This window comes from Capsicum annuum, chromosome 8 (genome assembly GCF_002878395.1).
Source record: "Capsicum annuum cultivar UCD-10X-F1 chromosome 8, UCD10Xv1.1, whole genome shotgun sequence".
NCBI classification, from domain to species: Eukaryota; Viridiplantae; Streptophyta; class Magnoliopsida; order Solanales; family Solanaceae; genus Capsicum; species Capsicum annuum.
Window position 1 is genome coordinate 159,419,124 of NC_061118.1, and position 19,961 is coordinate 159,439,084.

Below are 19,961 nucleotides of genomic sequence, written 5' to 3' on the forward strand. Positions count from 1 at the left end.
TGTGGTGAGAGATCTTAAGATGGTTCGAGATGCAATGGACAACGAACGATTCCAGTGAAGGAGGCACTATTTAATTGGACCTATCGCGGAATATTAAGAAAACTATGGAAAGCTGGAACTAGGGGTGGCAAATGGGCGGATTGGATTGGATTTGGATAGGTTAAATATGGATCAAGCAAAAATGGTTTGGATTGCAATCCGCCCATATAAATATGGGTAAATATGGATTTGGTCAAATATGGATTGGGTAAAAATAGTTCCAACCCACTTTATCTCCTAAAATAAAAAACTTAAAACTTCTATATCCATATCAATTTAACTTTTTTCCCGTTTCTTTTTTTTAAAAAAAAATTTCTTTTTAGATTTTTTTTTTCTCTCTTCAATATATAACCTCTGGTTTTCTTTTTTTCTTTCATTTCCTCTTTTTTTGTCTCTTCTATTTCTACCCTTTGCTTCTCTTTCTTTTTTCTTTTTTTTCTTTTCCTTTTTAGTCTCCTTTTTTTTCTAGTTTTTTTATTTTTACTTCTTTCTCTTTTTTTTTCTTTTTTGATTTTATTTTATATTTTATATTTTTTTTATTTTTGAAGAACATGATTAAGTCGAGTACAAATTATGAATGATGACTGAGATATCATAACCATTCAGAATATTTATATTCACCATCATTTTTTTTCTTTTTTCTTTTCTCCTTTTTCAGTATTTTTTTCTTTCTGATTTCTTTTGTATTTTTTCTTCAATTTTTTCTTTACGATTTTTCTCTCCCTTCTATCTCTAACTTCTACCCTTTTTTTTTTTGGTTTTCTTTTTTTTTATGATAACGAAAATACCATAAGCGCATATTGATTTATATTCGCACAACATTTATATTTTTGTAAATACACTCAAGTGGACTCCACCTAATAAACAGATACAAAGATAGTATCCAGAAAGATCTTGAAATTACATTCGTCAAACTAAATATCTTTAGCAGTCGCAAGAAGTACACAAATTAAGGTTTCTACGTACTTCCTGCCTTGTCTGACCTTGAACTCCTCGCTTCGTGCCTTACTTCTGCTCCAACGAGAACTCTAAGATGAGAGAGTTAGAAGTCGGATTTAAAGCTGGACTTTCCCATAAATCGAAGGCTATGTGGATCCTCAGCCATATATGAAATGGAATAAAGATGAACCGAGCTTACTTAATACAATTGTATATTTGTATTTGTCTTTTAGACGTCAAGCTCATATTTGTATTTTATAGTTTGCACCGTCATATATATTTTATATAATTCGCACATATTTTATATATATTGATAAAAATTATATTTTATTGATATAAATTGAACAATACAAATAAAAATAATAAAATTATGCAAATACAATTGCTAAATTATACAAATACAAATGTTACATTTGTATCAAATGATACATGTTTATACAACTTGAACCATACACATACTAATGATACTTGTTTATATACAATATAAATGACAAATTTGATATACAAATACTAATGACACATTTGCATTGAATGATACTTTGTATATTTATATATTTCAATCTCAAGAAAATCTAATTAATTCATATACTTATTTGCATATAAATATAAATGATAAATTGTACATATTGACAACTAAACTATTCAAATACAAATAATAAATTTATTTAAAATAAATAATATGATACAAATAAATTTAAAGTAAAAAAAATATATAAAATATAAAATGCAATGACAAAAAAAAAATGAGGAAAAGAATATAAAAAAAGAAAAAAAATGACAAAAATGACGAACCAAGAATGAAAATGGTGGAAATACAAATACAAAAAAAAAGAATGCGAAGAAAAAATAAATAAAATTGAAAAATAAAAAAATGATGAAAAATAAGAAATAAAAAAAGTGTATGAAAGTAAAAAATAAGTGGAAAAAAATAAAAAAAAATGAAAAAGAAAAAAACGTAAATTAAAAGAAAAAAGAAAGAAAGAAATAGTAAATTAAAGGAAAAAAAAAAGAAATAAAAGATAGAAAAAAATAATAATAAAGGGGAGAGACTATATATAGATTATATTTAATTGATAAAAGATACTATGAATTGTATAGGCTAAATGAGATAATGAGAAGCTTATATTTGTTAACCCATATAGGTCTCAAGCGAATACGAATGATGAAATAAGAATGAGAAAGGAGAAAATGAAAAGAAAAATACAAAGAAAAAGAAATAAAAATAAAAAATAAATAAATATAGATGAAAAGATGAGGAAGAAAGAAAGAAATTATAAGAAACGAGTAAAAAATGAAAAAAAAATGCAAAAGAAAAAAAGTAAATTAAAGGAAAAAAGAAAAAAGAAAAAAAACTAGAAAAGAAGAAAAAAAATGAAATTTAAAGCATAGGTGGGTGATCTCTGTATTTAAATGGGTACCCATATTTTACCCATTTTGTCTATATTTGTATGAGCTTTTAAAATAAGTTGAAGTTCATATTTACCCATTTGAAATATGAGTGATTCAATTCATTAAATATGGGTTAAATGGACTCTTTTCACAAATATGGGTTGAAATTGCTACCTCTAGCTGGAACCTTTGGGTAGTTCAAGGAACCATCAAGAGGATCTAGCAAATGATACCAACATGCATTTTTTAGAGTATCTAGATGAAAGAAATTATAGATGTTTTGATGGGATTTCAATTCCTAACTCTTCTCTGAAGTTTAAGTGTTTGATGTTTCTTTTCAGCTGGAGCAATTTAACGCCTTGTAAACGATGTTATTCCTTTTGTAGATTTCATTAGATCCTTGTCTTTGGCTTAACAGCCATACTTTTTGCTCATTTAGGGGAATGGCTCAATGTTATATCTGTAGGTTTTTGTATCTAGGAGCTTTCCCTAATTTTCTTTGTACTGTTTTCAGCATCTTCTTGATGCCAGTCAATATAACAATTACTTCATAAAAAAAAGCTATTTAATTGGACATTTAAAGATGACATGATATGTTGCCCCGCTAGCAGTCATGTGGGTCTTATGAAAAAAAAGAAATACGGGAGCATTTAAAAAGAGAATAGCCACTCATTTCTTGTCTCTATTATTCCTCTCTCATTTTTCTCCCCTCTCAACACACCTATGAGGTTCCATTTTGTTTAAAAAAAATGGGTGTTCGTTCGGGAGATCATACTGCCTTTTGGTATATTTCCTGTATAAGAGATATTTTCCCGCCATGACAAAATTATCTAGCTTATCAGAAAACAAAAAGGAACATGATCTAGTATGAATGTAACCAATTATCATGATGGATACTAATTGAGACTATGTCATGATTTCATTGGTTTATCTTCTCCTTTTTCCTCAAACTTCTAACATATCTAACCAACCGGACAGCAATGGTCTATATCTAGGCTTCCACCAATTAGTAGGTACCTTATATCATCAGAATCAGCATAAAAAAAGCTAAATGGCATGCTTTCATATTCATGTAGTCAATTTTTGATAGCCTGATCTTTATATTACAAACCAGTAGTGGAAATTAACTAACTACTAAATATACTTGGTCACCACAATTCATCCCAAGACATGTCACGCAGTGAACAAAAAACTCACCAGAAGTGACCTCTCATGCACTTCATCAACAATGATATGACTAACACCAGCCAAGTTTTTATTTCCCTGCAAAATAATACATTTAGTTGCACCAAATGATATTGGCCAATATTTTCATTCTGCTAATTTACTTTTTTTTTTTAAAAAAGAAAAGTATACAAAGTCAAAACACGGAACAATTCAGTCAGTCAGCGTGCAATATATAATCAGTAGGCGACTTACTGAAAACATTCTCAAAAGAATGCCAGTTGTACAAAAGAGGAGCTTTGTTCTCTCATTCCTGAAAGAGAACACGAATTTAATAGATGACCTTTTGACATAATAATCACGAGACAATAACAGAATTATTATTGTATTTCAGTATAAATGATAATTACAGTTTTTAAAGCACGAATATAAAAGGATACTTATTCTAGGTAGACCACTGATGGGAGATTACTATGTCCTTATATGATGACAACCAAACCCATGAAAAGCTAAGTGAAAACAAGGTTGCAACGCTTAAGGAAATCTAAGAAAACATGACTTAAAAGGAATAATTAGATCTCCGACTAAACAAAAGCCTATCAGAGTGGGAATTCTAAGAGTAGCAGAGGATTTATGCACAAAATTAGCTATCCATGAGAGCTCGAATATCGTAAAACTCAACACGTAAATCCTTCAATTTCTCAGATCCAATGAGCAATGTAATCCTACTACTCCCATGAATCATATGCATGGTACACCTGATTAAAACATTTCTAATATGATTGAATGAAATTATTATACACAAACCAAGTGAAATGATGATGCCACGTAGAGCAAACTGACTGGTTTTACTAAGCACTGGTAGCTTCGCCGACACTTAAATGGTAATACAAAACAATTTCCAGACGAGATTAAATTTCATGATTTTGTATCCTTTTCTTTTGGGACAGGTGATTCTGTATCCATTTATAAGAGAAGGACTTTGGGAAGCAATACCTTGCACTATCGAGGCGAACTTGGTAACCAACCAAGGACTCACCCGAACCTGGTGAAGATTCACAACGCTCATCAGCAACTCTTTCAGCCACAGAAATAGCCTAGCAAAGAGAAATGACAATCCGCAAACCTTATTAAGTGAAGAACGCTTAATAAGTGGGTGCAAATAGCAAGATGGAAGCATTGCCTAATGACATCTCAACAAAAATTAAGAGGAAGAGTCTCCAATCTTAGATAAGTTATTGCAGAAACCTAAATTAGTGGTTGATAAGTATCTATGCGCCTCCCCCCACCCACCCACCACCCACCCCACCCAAAACCCCCTCCAAGAAAAAGAAAAAATTATCTAACTGGAGTTCTGGATTCCATGCATGTCTGCTTCAAATATGATCAGTTACTTCACACAATACGGTAGATGATCCAATGTACAAGAGTTCAAATTACCCTTGTCCTTGATGTGATACACTTATTCTATTCACCGAAATCCAACTAATAACTTTGACCTACAATTCAACCAACTACAACCTTAATCTTTTAATTCTTCATCCAAAGTAGAATGAACAAGGTTATGGAAAGGTACGATGACCTAGAAGCAAGAACCTGCAAGATGCTATGGAGTTATATCTTATAATGCGACTTTTTCAAGGGAATGTGTGTGTGTATTTTCCCAAGTGACTTTTGGAGTCATGGGTAATATTTTAGAATGTCAGAATATTTCTTATTGATAATGTCATGAGTAATGCCGAGCACAATAAAGGAGCCGCACAGTTGGGCCAAAGATACTACTTATTAATTAGGCCTTGTTCCTTTCAGTGAGTCTACGAATATTGGAACTTGTTCCATTACGAATATTGGGACTTGTTCCATTACTATTGCTGCTCCGTTTGACACTTCCACTGCATGCAGAATCCTCCAGTATTTTGGGAGGTTTGATGTGCAGTCATTTTTGGCGTCTGAAATATATTCAGTGTCATACTGTACCCCCATTATAGCCGGATGCTGCCTGTTCAATGGAAGAAAAAGATCTACATAGGTGATAGCTACTAGTTGAGAAGGTTTTATGTACATTTTTTTTTCTAATAACTAGGTCCACTATGCAATTCTACTGTTGATGGTCATCATGCCTCTCTCCAAAAACCGTTGTGACGGCAGCTTTCCTATTCGGTCCACTATCTGATTAATCTTCTGGAACTTCTTTTTCATGAAGTCCTCTGGAACTTCAATAACTTCCGGGGCACTGTGCCAATAACTTTTCCACTTACTGATTAACTGAAAATTCAAGCTATGTCAATGATGTCAAGAAGCTTTCCATCACCATCTCTTTCCAGTAGCTGAGAACAAATTTGTTTCCTGTTGTGTCGTAAAGGGAAATTTCTTTCACTGTGCAAGTTAGCGCTTTTCTGAAAAAAGAATCCAACTCTTCTTTTCCATGATTCTTCGCAATTCTCAGGACACTAATTACAATAATTGTTTATTACCTCGCTGGCTTTTAGCATTACTTGTTTAGAAATAAGTAAAATCAAATCTGTGTCACCTCTTTTGAGTTTTAGGGAGTGTGTAATGAATAGAATCATTTTAAGATTATTATTCATAATTCAAGAGAATCATTTAGAAAATAATTGTAGTATATTCATTATAATTATATCATAATTATGAAGCTAACTTCATTTAGTGCCTCTCAAGACTCCTATATATAAGGAGCTATGTTTTCTTTTATGCGAAATAAAGAGCCATGTGACTATCCACCAATTTCAATAGAGGTTTACTTTGTTCTTCCTCTTTTTTGTTCCACATTAACAAAAACTTAGAAGTCAGTTTTTCACTCTCTAAATCAGTGAAAGCTGCAAAAGCATATAGAACTAGAAGCACTTCCTACGAGTCCAGTTTTCACTCTCACAACCAGCTAAAAGCTGCAAAAGTATTGGCAGCTCACGAAAGTCGGAGAAGTTGAGAATGTCAGCAGAACAGGTGCACGAAAACAATTACATTTTTTTATTTGAATCAAACAAAGCAGACAATTGAAGTAAGTGAATTCCAGAGCTGTTACAGTCGGTGCAGAAAAATACATGGTTAATGAACAGTAACACTGACCGCGATTCTCCTTGGTTGTGTACATATAATGTTAGAGTGTCCCCCACGTCCTGATTCAATCATGTCGTCCAGTATAAATTGAGGGACCTACAGAAATCAAAACGTAAGATTTCAATGATTCCAGATACAAATGTGAATTTATAAGAAACCCCCCCCCCCCCCAACCACCCACCCAGCCACACACACACCAATGCACAAAAAAAAACATCTTGGTTGACTTGTTAAGTCAATTAGCTTTATTTGGAACAATTTCTGCTGGACTTATTTATCTAGCAACTGCTTAGGTGTGTAGGATCTTCTCCACAGCTCACTAACTGAAAATTATTAGCACTGATTTCCTATTCCCCTTTGAGATAAGATTGATTTGACAAAGCATGTCAAGCTAGGATTGTTGCACTAAAACAACGGAAAGAAAGTTCTTCAGAAGAGCGAAAAAACAGAACCAAAGCACATAACTATAGCACCGAAACAGAAGTGAAAGCTGCACCAAAACACAGTATTGAAGTAATTTGGTACATAAAAAAGGCAAAACTAATGAATTCAACACCTGAGTTGTTTTTCCGCAGCCTGTTTCCCCACAAATGACCAAAACATCATTCTCCTCCAGTGAATGCAGGATCTCGCCTTTTAAGTCAGCAATCGGAAGGGCAGCCCGTGATTTTAACATTTCCTGCATGGAGAACATAATTAAATATCTTCAGTAATTGAAGCAAACAAGGAGATAAAAAACATCAATGATAAAAGGAAAAAAGAAAAAGAAAAAATATAAAGAGAAAAGAGGGAAATAAGGAAAGCCACTATGTAATGACTCGTTCAGAAGTGCATGATGTAAGACTGGATAAACTTTAACCACCATTACAGAGTATGCAGAAAACCTGAAACCTTAGAGTCCCAGAGAACTGCCTCGGGTCAGTTGTCAGTCATGAAAGCTCTTCCAAAATATCATGAAAAAGTGAGAACCCAACCTAAGTCTTAGCAAGCTACAGACGAGCTCTACGAAACCTAGCTTGCAACGAATTCAAATCCATCCCCCTCCCCCAAAAAGGAAAAAAAAAGGAAGACTATACATATCACTGGCCCTCACTGATGCTAAGATGGCAAAAATGCAACTGCTAGAGCCCTGTGGTTATATTCTTCTGTCTTCCGGACCTTTTCTACCTTTTGTTCATCGTCATCTTTCAAATTTTTCCAAAATCTGTGTTATTCATCTGTGACCTCTATCTATGTAAAAGTGTAACAAGCAGCCAAAATGAATAATAACTCCATCATAAATAGCCTTAAGGTTACTGCAGCACCAACACAATCTCATAATTTAATAGTATAGAACTAGCAAAACTCTGACCTGGTACTTGTTCAACTTCTTCCTATCCTCCTGCTCCTTTTTCAGAGAGAGACTTTCTGCTTCTTTACGGGGATTTTTGGCTGCAGAAAAACAAAGAGATTAGACAGAAAAAACACCTTTTACGTTCTGAAAGAGCAGTGAACTCCCAAACACCTTCATACCAGCAAAAATCAACAGGAATACGAGATCTTGCAACAGTCAATAGCTAAAACTCACTGTTTACTCTCTGTAAGGGTAATGCTGAACCTACAACCCAAACAGAAAGCATTATCTGTTGGAGGTACTTTCATTTTCCCCAGCACGAGACAATTAGTTCTCGCTTATTTTGCTCTTCTTACATATGAGTTATATCTTCCCCAAAAGAAGGAAAAATGAAAATCAATCTACTCTAGAAGGCACAGATTGAACTTCAATAGACGTCAGAATCAATCTTTGATTGCCAGCTAATGAACAGCAAAGAACAAAATTTTTACAGACGCAATCACCAAATATTAAAGACTTATTATATCAACAATTCTTTGAAAAGCAGCCTTCCTTAATTTAGATCCATGGTTGACAAAAAAATCAGTAAAATAAAGCAAAAGAGAAATACAAAAACTAGCAATGCCAGCTGCATAAGAGATGACATGCATTTTGCAATATCTACTATCTGATCCTGATGCAAACCAGGAAAGAATCCATAAGCATACAGAATACTTCACCTTTAAAATCAGCAGTCACTGTTTTATCTTTGGTGGTGCGAGGCTCTAAGAAATTTTCTTTGCTGGCATTGTTGGAGACAGCAGAATTAGTTACGGTTTCTGAACCGCTAGCATCCAGCAACGAATCCACAAAATAGGCCCTTCGTTCCTCTTGATCATCCACGATATCTTTCACAGAATCACCTGTCACAAAAAAGACCACCATACAGATGAAAGAGGTCGAGATATCCAGACCACGTGAAACTAACTGTTACAGACTCGGGCTCTGCAGGTTGTGGATGAGGTGTACAACCACTAAGAGATCAGCGGAAAGAAAACTAACAGAAGAGAAAGAAGACAAGCAACAACTTAAAACATGAACAACTATTTCAACACCTTTTGACATTTATGCTACTTACATCAGCAAAACCATTTTCAAGGGTTGAAATAATGTTGAAGGGATTATTCTTTTTTCGTGCAATTCTTTTTTTTATCAGGTAATAATTTCTGTGTGATACTTTTAATAAATTCACTCTTTTTCCTTGTTACCAACTTACCACAGAAGTTTTAGCATAAGTTTACCTCTGGGCCAAGTTTTTTGGGTGTATTAACTCTATGAGAGTTTTCATGAATTAAAAAAAGACACTGTTTATCAACGCAAGGTTTGCAGTAAAAGATTAGATAAACAATCATGGGCTCTATGGTTACAAAAGACCACTTTGATCAGGGTGAAGTATAAAATTGACTTACCAAAATGGTTAATATAATATCAATATTAAACATTTGACTACACGTGAAGTTAGAAACATCACCTTCCTTCCACTGCAAAGTAAGTGATGCATATGGCTCGGTAATTGGCATGTGAACTGGGAGATCTGGAAACAAACGATGGAGAGCATATGCTGCAACTCTGTTTTGTGCATCCTGAGCAAATCACAGTTCAAAAAAGAAAGGAACCATGTTTTAGATTCATATTTTAAAACAAAAATCATAGCAGATTAACAAAAAGTTAGCAAGTGTTTTTACAACAATCTCCGCAAATTCCAATTTCTTTTATATGCTTAAGCAAGACAAATGCTTTGTTAATTGATAAGATTTCTGCTTCCTGAAACCAAGTAACATAAATTTTGTGATACGGATTTTTTAATCAGGTTGGTGAAACGGCTTAGAATAGGCGATAGAAGTAGCGTGGAGAAAGAGAGTATAGGTGTGACCTCAAACTATTATATGGACTATCTGAAGAAAGAAAATTTTAAGGCTTCAGAGGATACGAAACAACCATTATTTCAGTTACTGTTAACTTTGGCTACTTTTGGTGCACAAATGATTCTCTAAACAGATATAGATGACCAGACTGACTTGGAGGAAGCAATACCTCATTGTTGGTTTCCTTTGGAATATACCTCTTGTATAGAGAATGTTTCCCTTTCAATTAATTCTTTCAAAGAAAAAAAGAATGGCTAAATGTGCAGCTTCAGCCCAGAAATTTCCATTTTACCGCTTATGCTCTAATAAACTTCACCACTGATGTTTTTCTGATAACCAAATAATTTTGAACCCCCTTTTTATTGCACTATTTTTTATTTATTTTTTTATAACCGTGGTGTCCGGGCCAGCTTGCGCGCACCTCAACTAAATCCACGGGATACCTGCCACCTCCCACCAGCAACAGGTACCAGATAACTCTGTTCACCAACGCTAGAACAGATGGGAAGAAAACACCTAGTGTTTGTCTCTGCTGGGAATTAAACCTGAGACCTCATGGTGCTCATCCCAACTTCATTGAACCACTAGGCCACACCCTTGGGTGCTTTATTGCACTATAATTTTTACTTACAAGCTTTGACACTGATCATTCCAAACTACAACATTAGATTGTACTTTCATCAAAGTTGCAATTACTTGACATCACTTCAGAATTAAGACCTATGGAAAAAAAAAATATCACATGTTTTTTATAAGTGAATGACATCGCAGTTATGGCCGAGTCCTGTCAACCGTGGGAAAGCAAATAGAGAAGAGTAAAAAATATCTCTTAACTGCTTCTTACCACATTCTATGAACTATAAAAACTACCAATAAAAACTCAAAAGGGGTTCAGAAACAGGGGGGAATCCGCAAAGGGGTTAAGGCTGATGTACAATACGGCATGGTGAAGTCCATTACATACCTATGGCGCAGAAAGCAAAAGCTCCTAGAACAGTATTTATTTTCTTGTCTTGCCAGGATAATGCACTTCAATAGAATTATTAATCTAAAAATAAGGGGGGTTGTCACCCTTCCTGTTTCTATAGTTTCACTTTTTTTTGTTTTAATAAGTACAGCAATGTTATTCACAAAAGTAGCATAACGAGAGAGTTCATATATGTACACAGAGAGTACAGACCTTTCCTACCGACATGTTAAGAATTTCTATATTTCACATGTTTATTCCTCTAAAACGTGACACTTTTTCATCCCAATTGATTTTCCATCCAAAAGGCCCATCACAATAAGGCTATGTGAATGACACAAGCAAATACACATTGATATAATGGTATCAACTTCTACTCTTTTCTTTCTTACAGATACCCTCGCTAATGTCTTGTGGGATACTGGTACATTCTTCTCCTGCCCAAACTATAGTTTTCTGGAATATAAGCAGATTTGAATCAACTTCTGGAACACCTATAAGATCTGAGTTAGTTTGGAAATGATTGGATGCTCTTTGTAGCAAAACAGATTTTTGAGTAAAGTTCTCTACTTTTTGTATACTGGGGAATTTCTCCATCAACATTAATAAAATCTTCACATCATCACCAGAAGAAAGAGAGAACAAGAAGAGTGACCTATGCCTCCTGGCCCTCTGTAGGTAAATTCACAGTTTCTTAGTGTTGAACAACAGAAAGTTTTTTCTTTCTCTGCTCTCTTCTGAAAGTAAGTAAGTTGATTTTGTTTCTTCCTGCCAATTGAAACTGCAGTTGGACCAGAGGCAGTCTCTTCTAGTTCAGGCAATTATTAATTTTCCCAGAAAATAAAACAACACATCTGACTTTACAGAAGAGAGAAACAAAGGGATAAAGAGAGAGTCTAGCATTGGAAGAAAGAAATCAGAATAATCTGTCTTTACCATAATTTACGTTAATGTCCAAAGACAGCCTCTCACGTTAATCTTTTAGGTTATGAACCAACATCTCTTCCACATAAAACTTCCAATTTGTCTTAAAGGCAAAAGGATAATCTGAAATGCAAAGTGTGCTTTTCGCAGTCTCAAATTGCATATTGAACAAGCCTAAACAGTAAACTGTAATAACTCTAGAGAAATCGATCAAAAGTTTAAATAAGAAAAAAGGTCAAATATACAGATTGGTGGATTGAATGCCAAAGATTTTCAATATTATTTAGCAGTGCAGTTCTAGAGGCCCTGACATATCGCGGTCTGAACAAAAATTCAGTCCGCTAAACTACAGCGACAAACGGAGCTAGCATATCTATTTTGTTGAGCATTGCATCTTCTTGATGCCAATCAATGAAAAACTTACTTTATCAAAACAAAACTACAGGGACAAACAATGTACGTATAGCTAAACATATTAAACTGCTATCTTACAAGAAACAAAGGGATATATAACACACTCCTATTTTGATGTAAAGACATGCAATTCTCCCCATTTTACACCCAGACTCAAACGTTGTGTAGCGACCAAATAGAAGTACTGTCAACATCATTAACTTCTCTTTCCTCTCTTTTTTATGGACTTGCAACAAACACAAAAACAGTATCGAAGCATTAGACGTTACCTCAGCAGTAGAAGAAGAATGATCTTGACTAGGAAGCTCAATTGTTACTAGCCCTCCAGCTTTTCTGCTTTTACCCCTTCCACTGGCTTTGCGCATTATACTAACTGAGTAATTTGAAATATTTCCTTTTCCAGGTATTTTCGCATATTTTGGTGCCTCCCATCCTAATCTTTGACAAAGTTGGTGAAGAAAAGCCTTTGGAATCTTTTGTGGATTTCCCTGCAATTATGCCAACAACTGCAACACTTATAAGGAAGGAACAACAACTTAAGAGCAAAAGCAAGAAGACCTCGAGAAGAGAAAATGACGACACAAGTCTACCATGGTTTACAGTTTGCATCACGTATTGTTAATGGAGCGGATGGTTTAACTTCACGCTGCAGACCAGGTCCACACGGGATTATCATATTAACCTTCTTACCAGTATCATTTTACCTTAATAAAAATATCAGTTCTTTTTTTCTATAAGGGTAATGTTTGTACCAGCTTACTCGCTATTCCACGGGATACCTGCTACCTCCCACTAACACGGGTACCTGGTAACTCAGCACACCACAGCTTAGGCAGATTGGAAGAGATCACCTAGCATTTTTGTCTTGGAATTTGAACCTTCATCTCCAAGGTTTCTACCAACTATGACACATCCTTGGGTGCAATAACTCTATTTGTTCTTTCAAAAATAATAAACATAGAGACAAGTTACACCTATTTCAGTCAAAGTAACTACATAGGAAAGGAAATAATGAAAACATATTTCCTTACGCTTAGAAGATGTTACCTTATTTAAGTTACAACTGCTAACCGGGCATCTGTTTCCTATTGTAATTTTCTTTATACAGAAAGAAGAGCTCTAAATCTTCTTTGTTTTTAGGTAACTAAAGTGGTGCTTTAGATTATAGTCTTCAGTGAAAAATTTACAACTAACTCATAAGATCAGGTACCAACTACATTAACCATTAGGCCACATCTTTGGGTGCGATAACACTATCGGTTCTTTCAAAACTAATAAACATAGAGACAAGTTACACCTGTTTCTGTCAAAGTAACTACATAGAAAAGGAAAACAATGAAAACATATTTCCTTCCGCTTAGAAGAGGTTACCTTATTTAAGTTACAACTACTGACCAGGTATCTTTATCCTATTGTGTCCTTCTTTATTACAAAAGAGGAGCTCTAAATGTTCTTTGCTTTTAGATGACAAAAAGATGTGCTTTAGATTATAGTCCACAGTGAAAAATTACAACTAACTCATAAGATCAGGTACCAAACTTATTTACCTTTTTCCATATACCTTCTAACTTCTCTAAGTTTTTCTGACTACATAATTCTCTCATCTTTTCTTTCTTCTGCAGTTCTAGTACAGTAGACGACACATCAGCAGCTGAATCTTCTTCAAATAAGAAATCACCGAGCTCTACGTCTTCTGGTTCTCCTCCTGAAGCCACATTGTCGTCTATAGGAACACTTGATGGATTGTTTTCAGTGAACTCATAAGAGCTGTTATCGACAGCCACTTCGTCCATTCGTATCTCAGATTTATCAATATTGGACGTTCCGAATTTGTGTGAAGTAACATCGTCAACATCAAGTTTCTCTGAAGACATGTCCAACACAGCATGGTCGGAAGCACTTTCATGTGCAGATTCCAGGATATCATCCGGTAGTCCTATAATAAATGTCATAAGTTAAACTTGCTATAGTAATGGCATGAAAGTACAATAGCGAAAATTTCCACCTAGAGCAGATATCTCCTGCTTGATCTTCCGAATGGTTCGACTGGCTTGTTCATGGCTCTTTTTGTCACCACGCTCTTTTGCATGAATAGCTTCCATCCTTGCAGTATGAAATTCTTGGACAATGGACTCAATACTACGTTTTTTTCGCGGGACCTGTTGACATAACATGAATTAAGAACAGTAGCATGCTTTTCAGATCCTTCGAGTAACAAGTGTCTTTGAGGCATATAGACCTTATAAGTTATATCTACCCTGATGCGACAAAATTCAATTCGCTACAACAGGAAAAAGGGGAAAATGATTTAAGGAACTAACTGTTACTATATCCAGATTCAACAATACCATTAACATGCGATTCCCAAAAGAGAAACAGCCGTACGAACCTCCCATGAATGTAAACCATATATCTACTTCATCCACCAGCCAACCTAAAGCCTAAACATATTACAATGAACTGGACAACGGATACCGATAAAAGGAACCCCTACATCATCAGATAGTCATGACTAAACAGGCTTTGAAATACAAAGCAAGTGAACTGATGCTCTATTAGCGTACTTCATCTAAAAAAACTGATGCTCTGTTAGTGTAAAAACATGGAAAAAGTTGACATGAGGTTTACCTGCTCTAGGGAACCATCGTCAAAAAAACCAGATTCCCAACTTTCAGCTTCATCCTGCAAATGCATAGTAAAAGAAAAATGCACGGACTCAGTATTGCACACTTTGAATTTCAGTGGTTTATAGATTTTTACAACAACAACAACAACAACAAACCCAATATATTCCCACATAGTGGGGTCTGAGGAACGTATAGTGTACGCAGTCCATACCACTACCTCAAAAGAAGTAGAGAGGCTGTTTCCAATAGACCCCTGGCTCAAGATAAAAAGGTCCTCTATTCTAATATTTTTTCTCCAAATCTTCCTATCCAGGGTCATGTCCTCAGTCAATTGTAACTACTCCATGTCACGTTTAATCACTTCTCTCCAGTATTTCTTCGGTCTACCCCTACCCCGCTTGAAACTATCCAAAGCCAACCTCTCACACCTACGAATTGGGGCATCCGTGCCCCTCCTCATCACATGACCAAACCATCTTAACCTCACTTCCCCCATTTTATCCTCCACTGACACCACTCCCACCTTCTCCCGAATAATTTCATTTCTAACCCTGTCAGCCCTTGTGAATCCACACATCCAACGCAACATCCTCATTTCCGCCACCTTCAATTTTTGGATATGAGAATTCTTAACCGGCCAACACTCCGCTCCATACAACATAGCAGGCCGGATTGCAACTCTATAGAATTTGCCTTTCAGCTTGGGGACACCTTCTTATCGCATAAAATTCCCGAAGCGAGCCTCCATTTTATCCAACGTGCCCCAATGCGGTGAGAGACATCCTCATCTATCTCCCCATTTCCCTGAATCGTAGACTCGAGATACTTAAAACTCTCCCTCTTGCAAACCACCTGAGAATCCAACTTCACTACCACCTCCTCATCTTGCCTCGAGTCACTAAACTTGTACTACAAGTACTCCGTCTTAGTTCTACTCAACCTGAAACCTTTAGCTTCCAGGGTTTGTCTCCAAACCTCCAGCTTATCATTAATCCCTTGTCGCGACTCATCAAGCAAAACTATATCATCCGCGAAAAACATACACCAAGGCACCTCGCCTTGTATATTCCACGTCAGCACATCCATCACCAAAGTGAATAAAAACGGACTAAGAGTTGATCCCTGATGCAACCCTGTCAAGACCGAAAAAAGCTCTGAATCTCCTACCACTGTCCTTACCCGAGTCTTCGCTCCCTCATACATGTCTTTAATCGCTCTGATGTACGCTACCGGGACCCCCTCACCTCCAAGAATCTCCAAAGAACCTTTGTCATAGGCCTTTTCCAAGTCAATAAACACCAAGTAAAGGTCCCTCTTCCTCTCTCTATACTGCTCTACCAGTCTCCGCACAAGGTGAGAATTGCCTCAGTCGTGGAGCGATCAGGCATAAAACCAAATTGATTCTCCAAAATAGACACAATCTTCCTCAACCTCCGCTCCACCACCCTCTCCCAAATCTTCATTGTGTGACTCAACAACTTAATACCCCGGTAATTGTTGCAACTCTGAATGTCACCCTTGTTCTTATATTAAGGAATCATCGTGCTCCATCTCCACGCCTCAGGCATCTTTGCTGACTTAAAAATATTGTTAAACAAGTTGGTCAGCCACCTCAACCCTGAACCGCTAGAGAACTTCCAAAAATCTACCGGAATCTCGTCGGGCCCCATCGCTCTGCCCCTTCGCATCTTACGACTAGCCTCCCTGACCTCTTTTACCTTAAAACGCCGACAAAAACCAAAGTCGCGACATTCCCCGAAATGCTCCAACTCCCCTAACACAAGACCTCTGTCCCCCTTATCATTCAAGAGCTTATGAAAATATAACTGCCATCCTTTCTTAATGAGGGTGTCTTCCACCAAAACGCTCTCATCCTCCCTCTTAATGCACTTCACCTGGTCTAGATCACGACCCTTCCGCTCCCTAACCTTGGCAAGCCTAAACAACCTCTTCTCCTCGCCTTTCTCGTCTAACCCCTTGTACAAACTCTCAAATGCTGCTGACTTAGCAGCCGTGACTGCTAACTTAGCCTCTTTTTTAGCTAACTTATACTCCTCCCTGCTCACCCGCTTCTCTTCTTCATCCTTACTCTCAACCAACTTAGCGTAAGCCGCTTGCTTCGTCTCTACCTTCTTCTTAACATCTCCATTCCACCACCAATCCCCCTGATACCGGCCAGACCAGCCCCTCGAAACACCCAACATCTCTCTAGCCGACTCCCTAATGCAACCAGCAGCCCTATCCCACATACTGTCCACGTCCCTCCTGCACTCCCACACCCTCATCCCCTCCAATTTCGCCCCTATCTCCAAAGCACTATCCGGAGTCGAACTGCCCCACCTAACCCTAGGCTGACCCTTCCCACCTCGCCTCATCTTGCCCTTCTTGATAACCAAGTCCATCACCAGGAGTCTATGCTGAGTCGCAAGATTCTCACTCGGAATTACCTTACAATCCTTACATAATGCTCTATCCCCCTTCCTAAGCAGCAAAAAGTCAATCTGAGTCTTGGCTATCCTACTACGGAAAGTAACCAAGTGCTCTTCCTTCTTCGGAAAGCTGGAATTCACTACCACCAACCCAAAGGCCCTCGCAAAATCCAAAAGAGCAGCTCCCTCATCATTCCTAACCCCGAACCCAAAGACCCGATGTGCCCGTTGAAATCCCCACCTATGAAAATCTTTTCCGAACTAGGCACGCCTCTAACCACCTCGTCCAAAACCTCCCAAAATTTCTTCTTCTCTTCCTCGTCCAGGCCCACCTGTGGTGCATACGCACCACAGATGTTCAAAGTAAACCCCCCCAAGATCAACTTGATAATCATAACCCTATCACAGACCCTTTTAATCTCTACTACCTGCACCCTAAGCTCCTCGTCCACTAAGATGCCTACGCCATTCCTACGTCTTTCACTACCTGAAAACCACAACTTCTATCCATCTACATCCCTCGCCTTGGAACCTACCCACTTGATCTCCTGGACACACGCAATATTAATCTTTCTCTTCCTAAACCCACTTGGTTTAAGATTTTTAAATTTTTAATATTCGGCACTTCAAGATTAAAAATAGAGAAGTTGTTTCTGATCCAAATGGGTTTAAAGATCGATTTTGACGAGGTCTAACCGCCATAAGTCAGGACTCGTGCCCTAATTCTTGTTTTTTCTTTTCCTTTTTATGAAATGGGGCGTTCCATTGATGGTATCAAAAGGATGGAATAATGACAAAGATAAGTAGATGTTAGCTTCAATTCATTGTTACATTACTCAGCTAAGGAAGATAACCAAAAACAACAAAAAGTACATGGATTAAACTAGAGCAGGTGAAATAATGAAATCTAGGAGGGAGACAGCAGCATATCATGTATCTTGGTTAAAGTCTTTTCTAAGACAACCAGCTAGCTGTGATACCTAAGAAAAAGAGTTATAAGTGTTTATGCAGTAGCTAACTAGGCATATGCACTCCTCTGCAGAACCTTTCTCAGTTACCTTTTAGCTTCACTGCAAACAGATAATTCCCGAAGGTTGAAATCAGATACAGTGCAGTACTTGCACCACAGAACCTATTGTAACTGTCAGTCGAACTAGAAGTATGAAGCAGAACTGTATAAATACCTCTTCCTGTTGTTCCATATACTGACGGATCCAATCAGCTTGTGCACGTTCAACTGTACGTAGAGATTCACTATCACTTCGACCCTTCGGCACAACTGAAACTTTAGGTATTCTCTCATCTTTAACTTCTACCACAGATGAATCTGCCGAAGGAACCCAATCTTCTCGAGCAGTTGATATAATACCAACAGAACCTGCGAAAAATGCATGTGATCACGAACTTAACTTCTTTTTTCCTAACACAATACTCCTCACTATCACTGATTTTGGAAAGTAACCAAGATATTTTCATCAATACCTTCATTCAGTTGGGAAGTACCACTTGAAAACTTCAGAGGAAGCTCATTCCCTGGCAAATTCAAGCATAGCCAATCTAAAGCAGCTTCAAAAGTGGCTCTCTCCTTTGTAATATTTTTGAAATAGTAAATATTATTAAATTCAATACAGCACAGAGTATGTATCTGATTATATATCCAAATAACCAAAAAGAAACACTATCTATGTGTCAAATACAGTATAGGTAGACGTGACCTTTCTTGAAATTACACGAGTCTGTGTTGTATATATAAGTGTATATCATATATTGCATGTAAGATGATATGCATATACACACCCTTTCATGAAATTACACAGTTGAATAGGAGATTGAATTTTTTTCTTGATGAAATTGATCTTTTACAAAAACAAAAAAGTATACATGACCTTTCTTGAAATTGCCACGCTTCTACTTTGTAAATATAAGTATCTATTATATGATGCATACATAAGGAAAAAAAAATTTTTGATGAAATTGATCGGTTAAATGAGAAGCATTCAATACTGTGTACACAGAACTCATAAGGCGGTTTGTTGATTAGTACCTTGAGAGAGGATAACGCGCGTTCAATTTGATCATCTAAAAAGCCCTCGCAAGAAAGCTTTTCATAAATAGAACTAAGTTTCCTCGCCTTCTGTGCTTTTGACACAGCATCCTCTGTTGTAGTCGGATTCGGAGCCGGCGACTGAGTTAACCGACCGGAATTAAGCAACAATCGTCGGAGGCGATTCTCGTTCTCGGCAGATATTTGTAATTTGGGACCTGCAGAAGAAGAGGAAGAAGCTTTACCTTTGGATTTTGATGATTGAGGTTTCTTCTTCGGTGCCATAAATATCTGTTTATTAGGAATATACAGTGATGAAGAGAAGTGAAGAAAATGGCGGGAGATAGAAGTAAAGTGAAAGTAGTAGTAACAATGGTGATGGGGGACTTAACAGTTATGAAGAGAACAGTGCAGACTTACAGAGCTTTGACCCGAGAGTTGAAGAGTGGACCACGCAAACGGTAAATTTGTTGTGAGCCCAAATTAGAGGCCCGTATTTATAAGATGCTATTGGCCCAAGCAACAGGCTCGTACTCGGTCCGCGTTGGATTCACGCGGACCGAAATTAATGTACTTGGGTTTTCGATTTGTGTAGTATACATTTTTAAAAAATAATAATATTTCAAATGAATTATATTTTTATAATTAAGAATGTCATGATTTTAATATTTTATTTTATTTTTGATAGGATTATTTATAAACATGAAAAT

General features: G+C 36.6%; 1 protein-coding gene across 6 annotated transcripts in view; it reads right to left on the bottom strand.

Annotated features, from left to right (window-relative positions):
- LOC107839889 (DExH-box ATP-dependent RNA helicase DExH7, chloroplastic) overlaps positions 1 to 19,723 on the bottom strand; it is a 33,373-nt gene extending 13,650 nt beyond the window's left edge. For 3 of the 6 annotated variants that reach the window (XM_016683546.2, XM_016683549.2, XM_047394840.1), the window contains exons 1-15: positions 19,252 to 19,646; positions 18,690 to 18,792; positions 18,392 to 18,585; positions 14,780 to 14,833; positions 14,157 to 14,310; positions 13,699 to 14,087; positions 12,421 to 12,639; positions 9,453 to 9,564; positions 8,662 to 8,844; positions 7,961 to 8,040; positions 7,166 to 7,288; positions 6,619 to 6,705; positions 4,528 to 4,628; positions 3,787 to 3,844; positions 3,565 to 3,630 (exon numbers count right to left, since the gene is read on the bottom strand). In XM_016683546.2, coding sequence (XP_016539032.2) covers positions 3,565 to 3,630; positions 3,787 to 3,844; positions 4,528 to 4,628; positions 6,619 to 6,705; positions 7,166 to 7,288; positions 7,961 to 8,040; positions 8,662 to 8,844; positions 9,453 to 9,564; positions 12,421 to 12,639; positions 13,699 to 14,087; positions 14,157 to 14,310; positions 14,780 to 14,833; positions 18,392 to 18,585; positions 18,690 to 18,792; positions 19,252 to 19,536 — 2,208 coding nt within the window. In that variant the 5' untranslated portion in view covers positions 19,537 to 19,646. Of the gene's footprint in view, positions 1 to 3,564; positions 3,631 to 3,786; positions 3,845 to 4,527; positions 4,629 to 6,618; positions 6,706 to 7,165; positions 7,289 to 7,960; positions 8,041 to 8,661; positions 8,845 to 9,452; positions 9,565 to 12,420; positions 12,640 to 13,698; positions 14,088 to 14,156; positions 14,311 to 14,779; positions 14,834 to 18,391; positions 18,586 to 18,689; positions 18,793 to 19,251; positions 19,647 to 19,671 lie in introns of those variants that run through there. The other 3 variants (XM_016683545.2, XM_016683547.2, XM_016683548.2) reach the window with 3 other exon arrangements.
- Between the last annotated feature and the right edge of the window lie 238 nt (positions 19,724 to 19,961).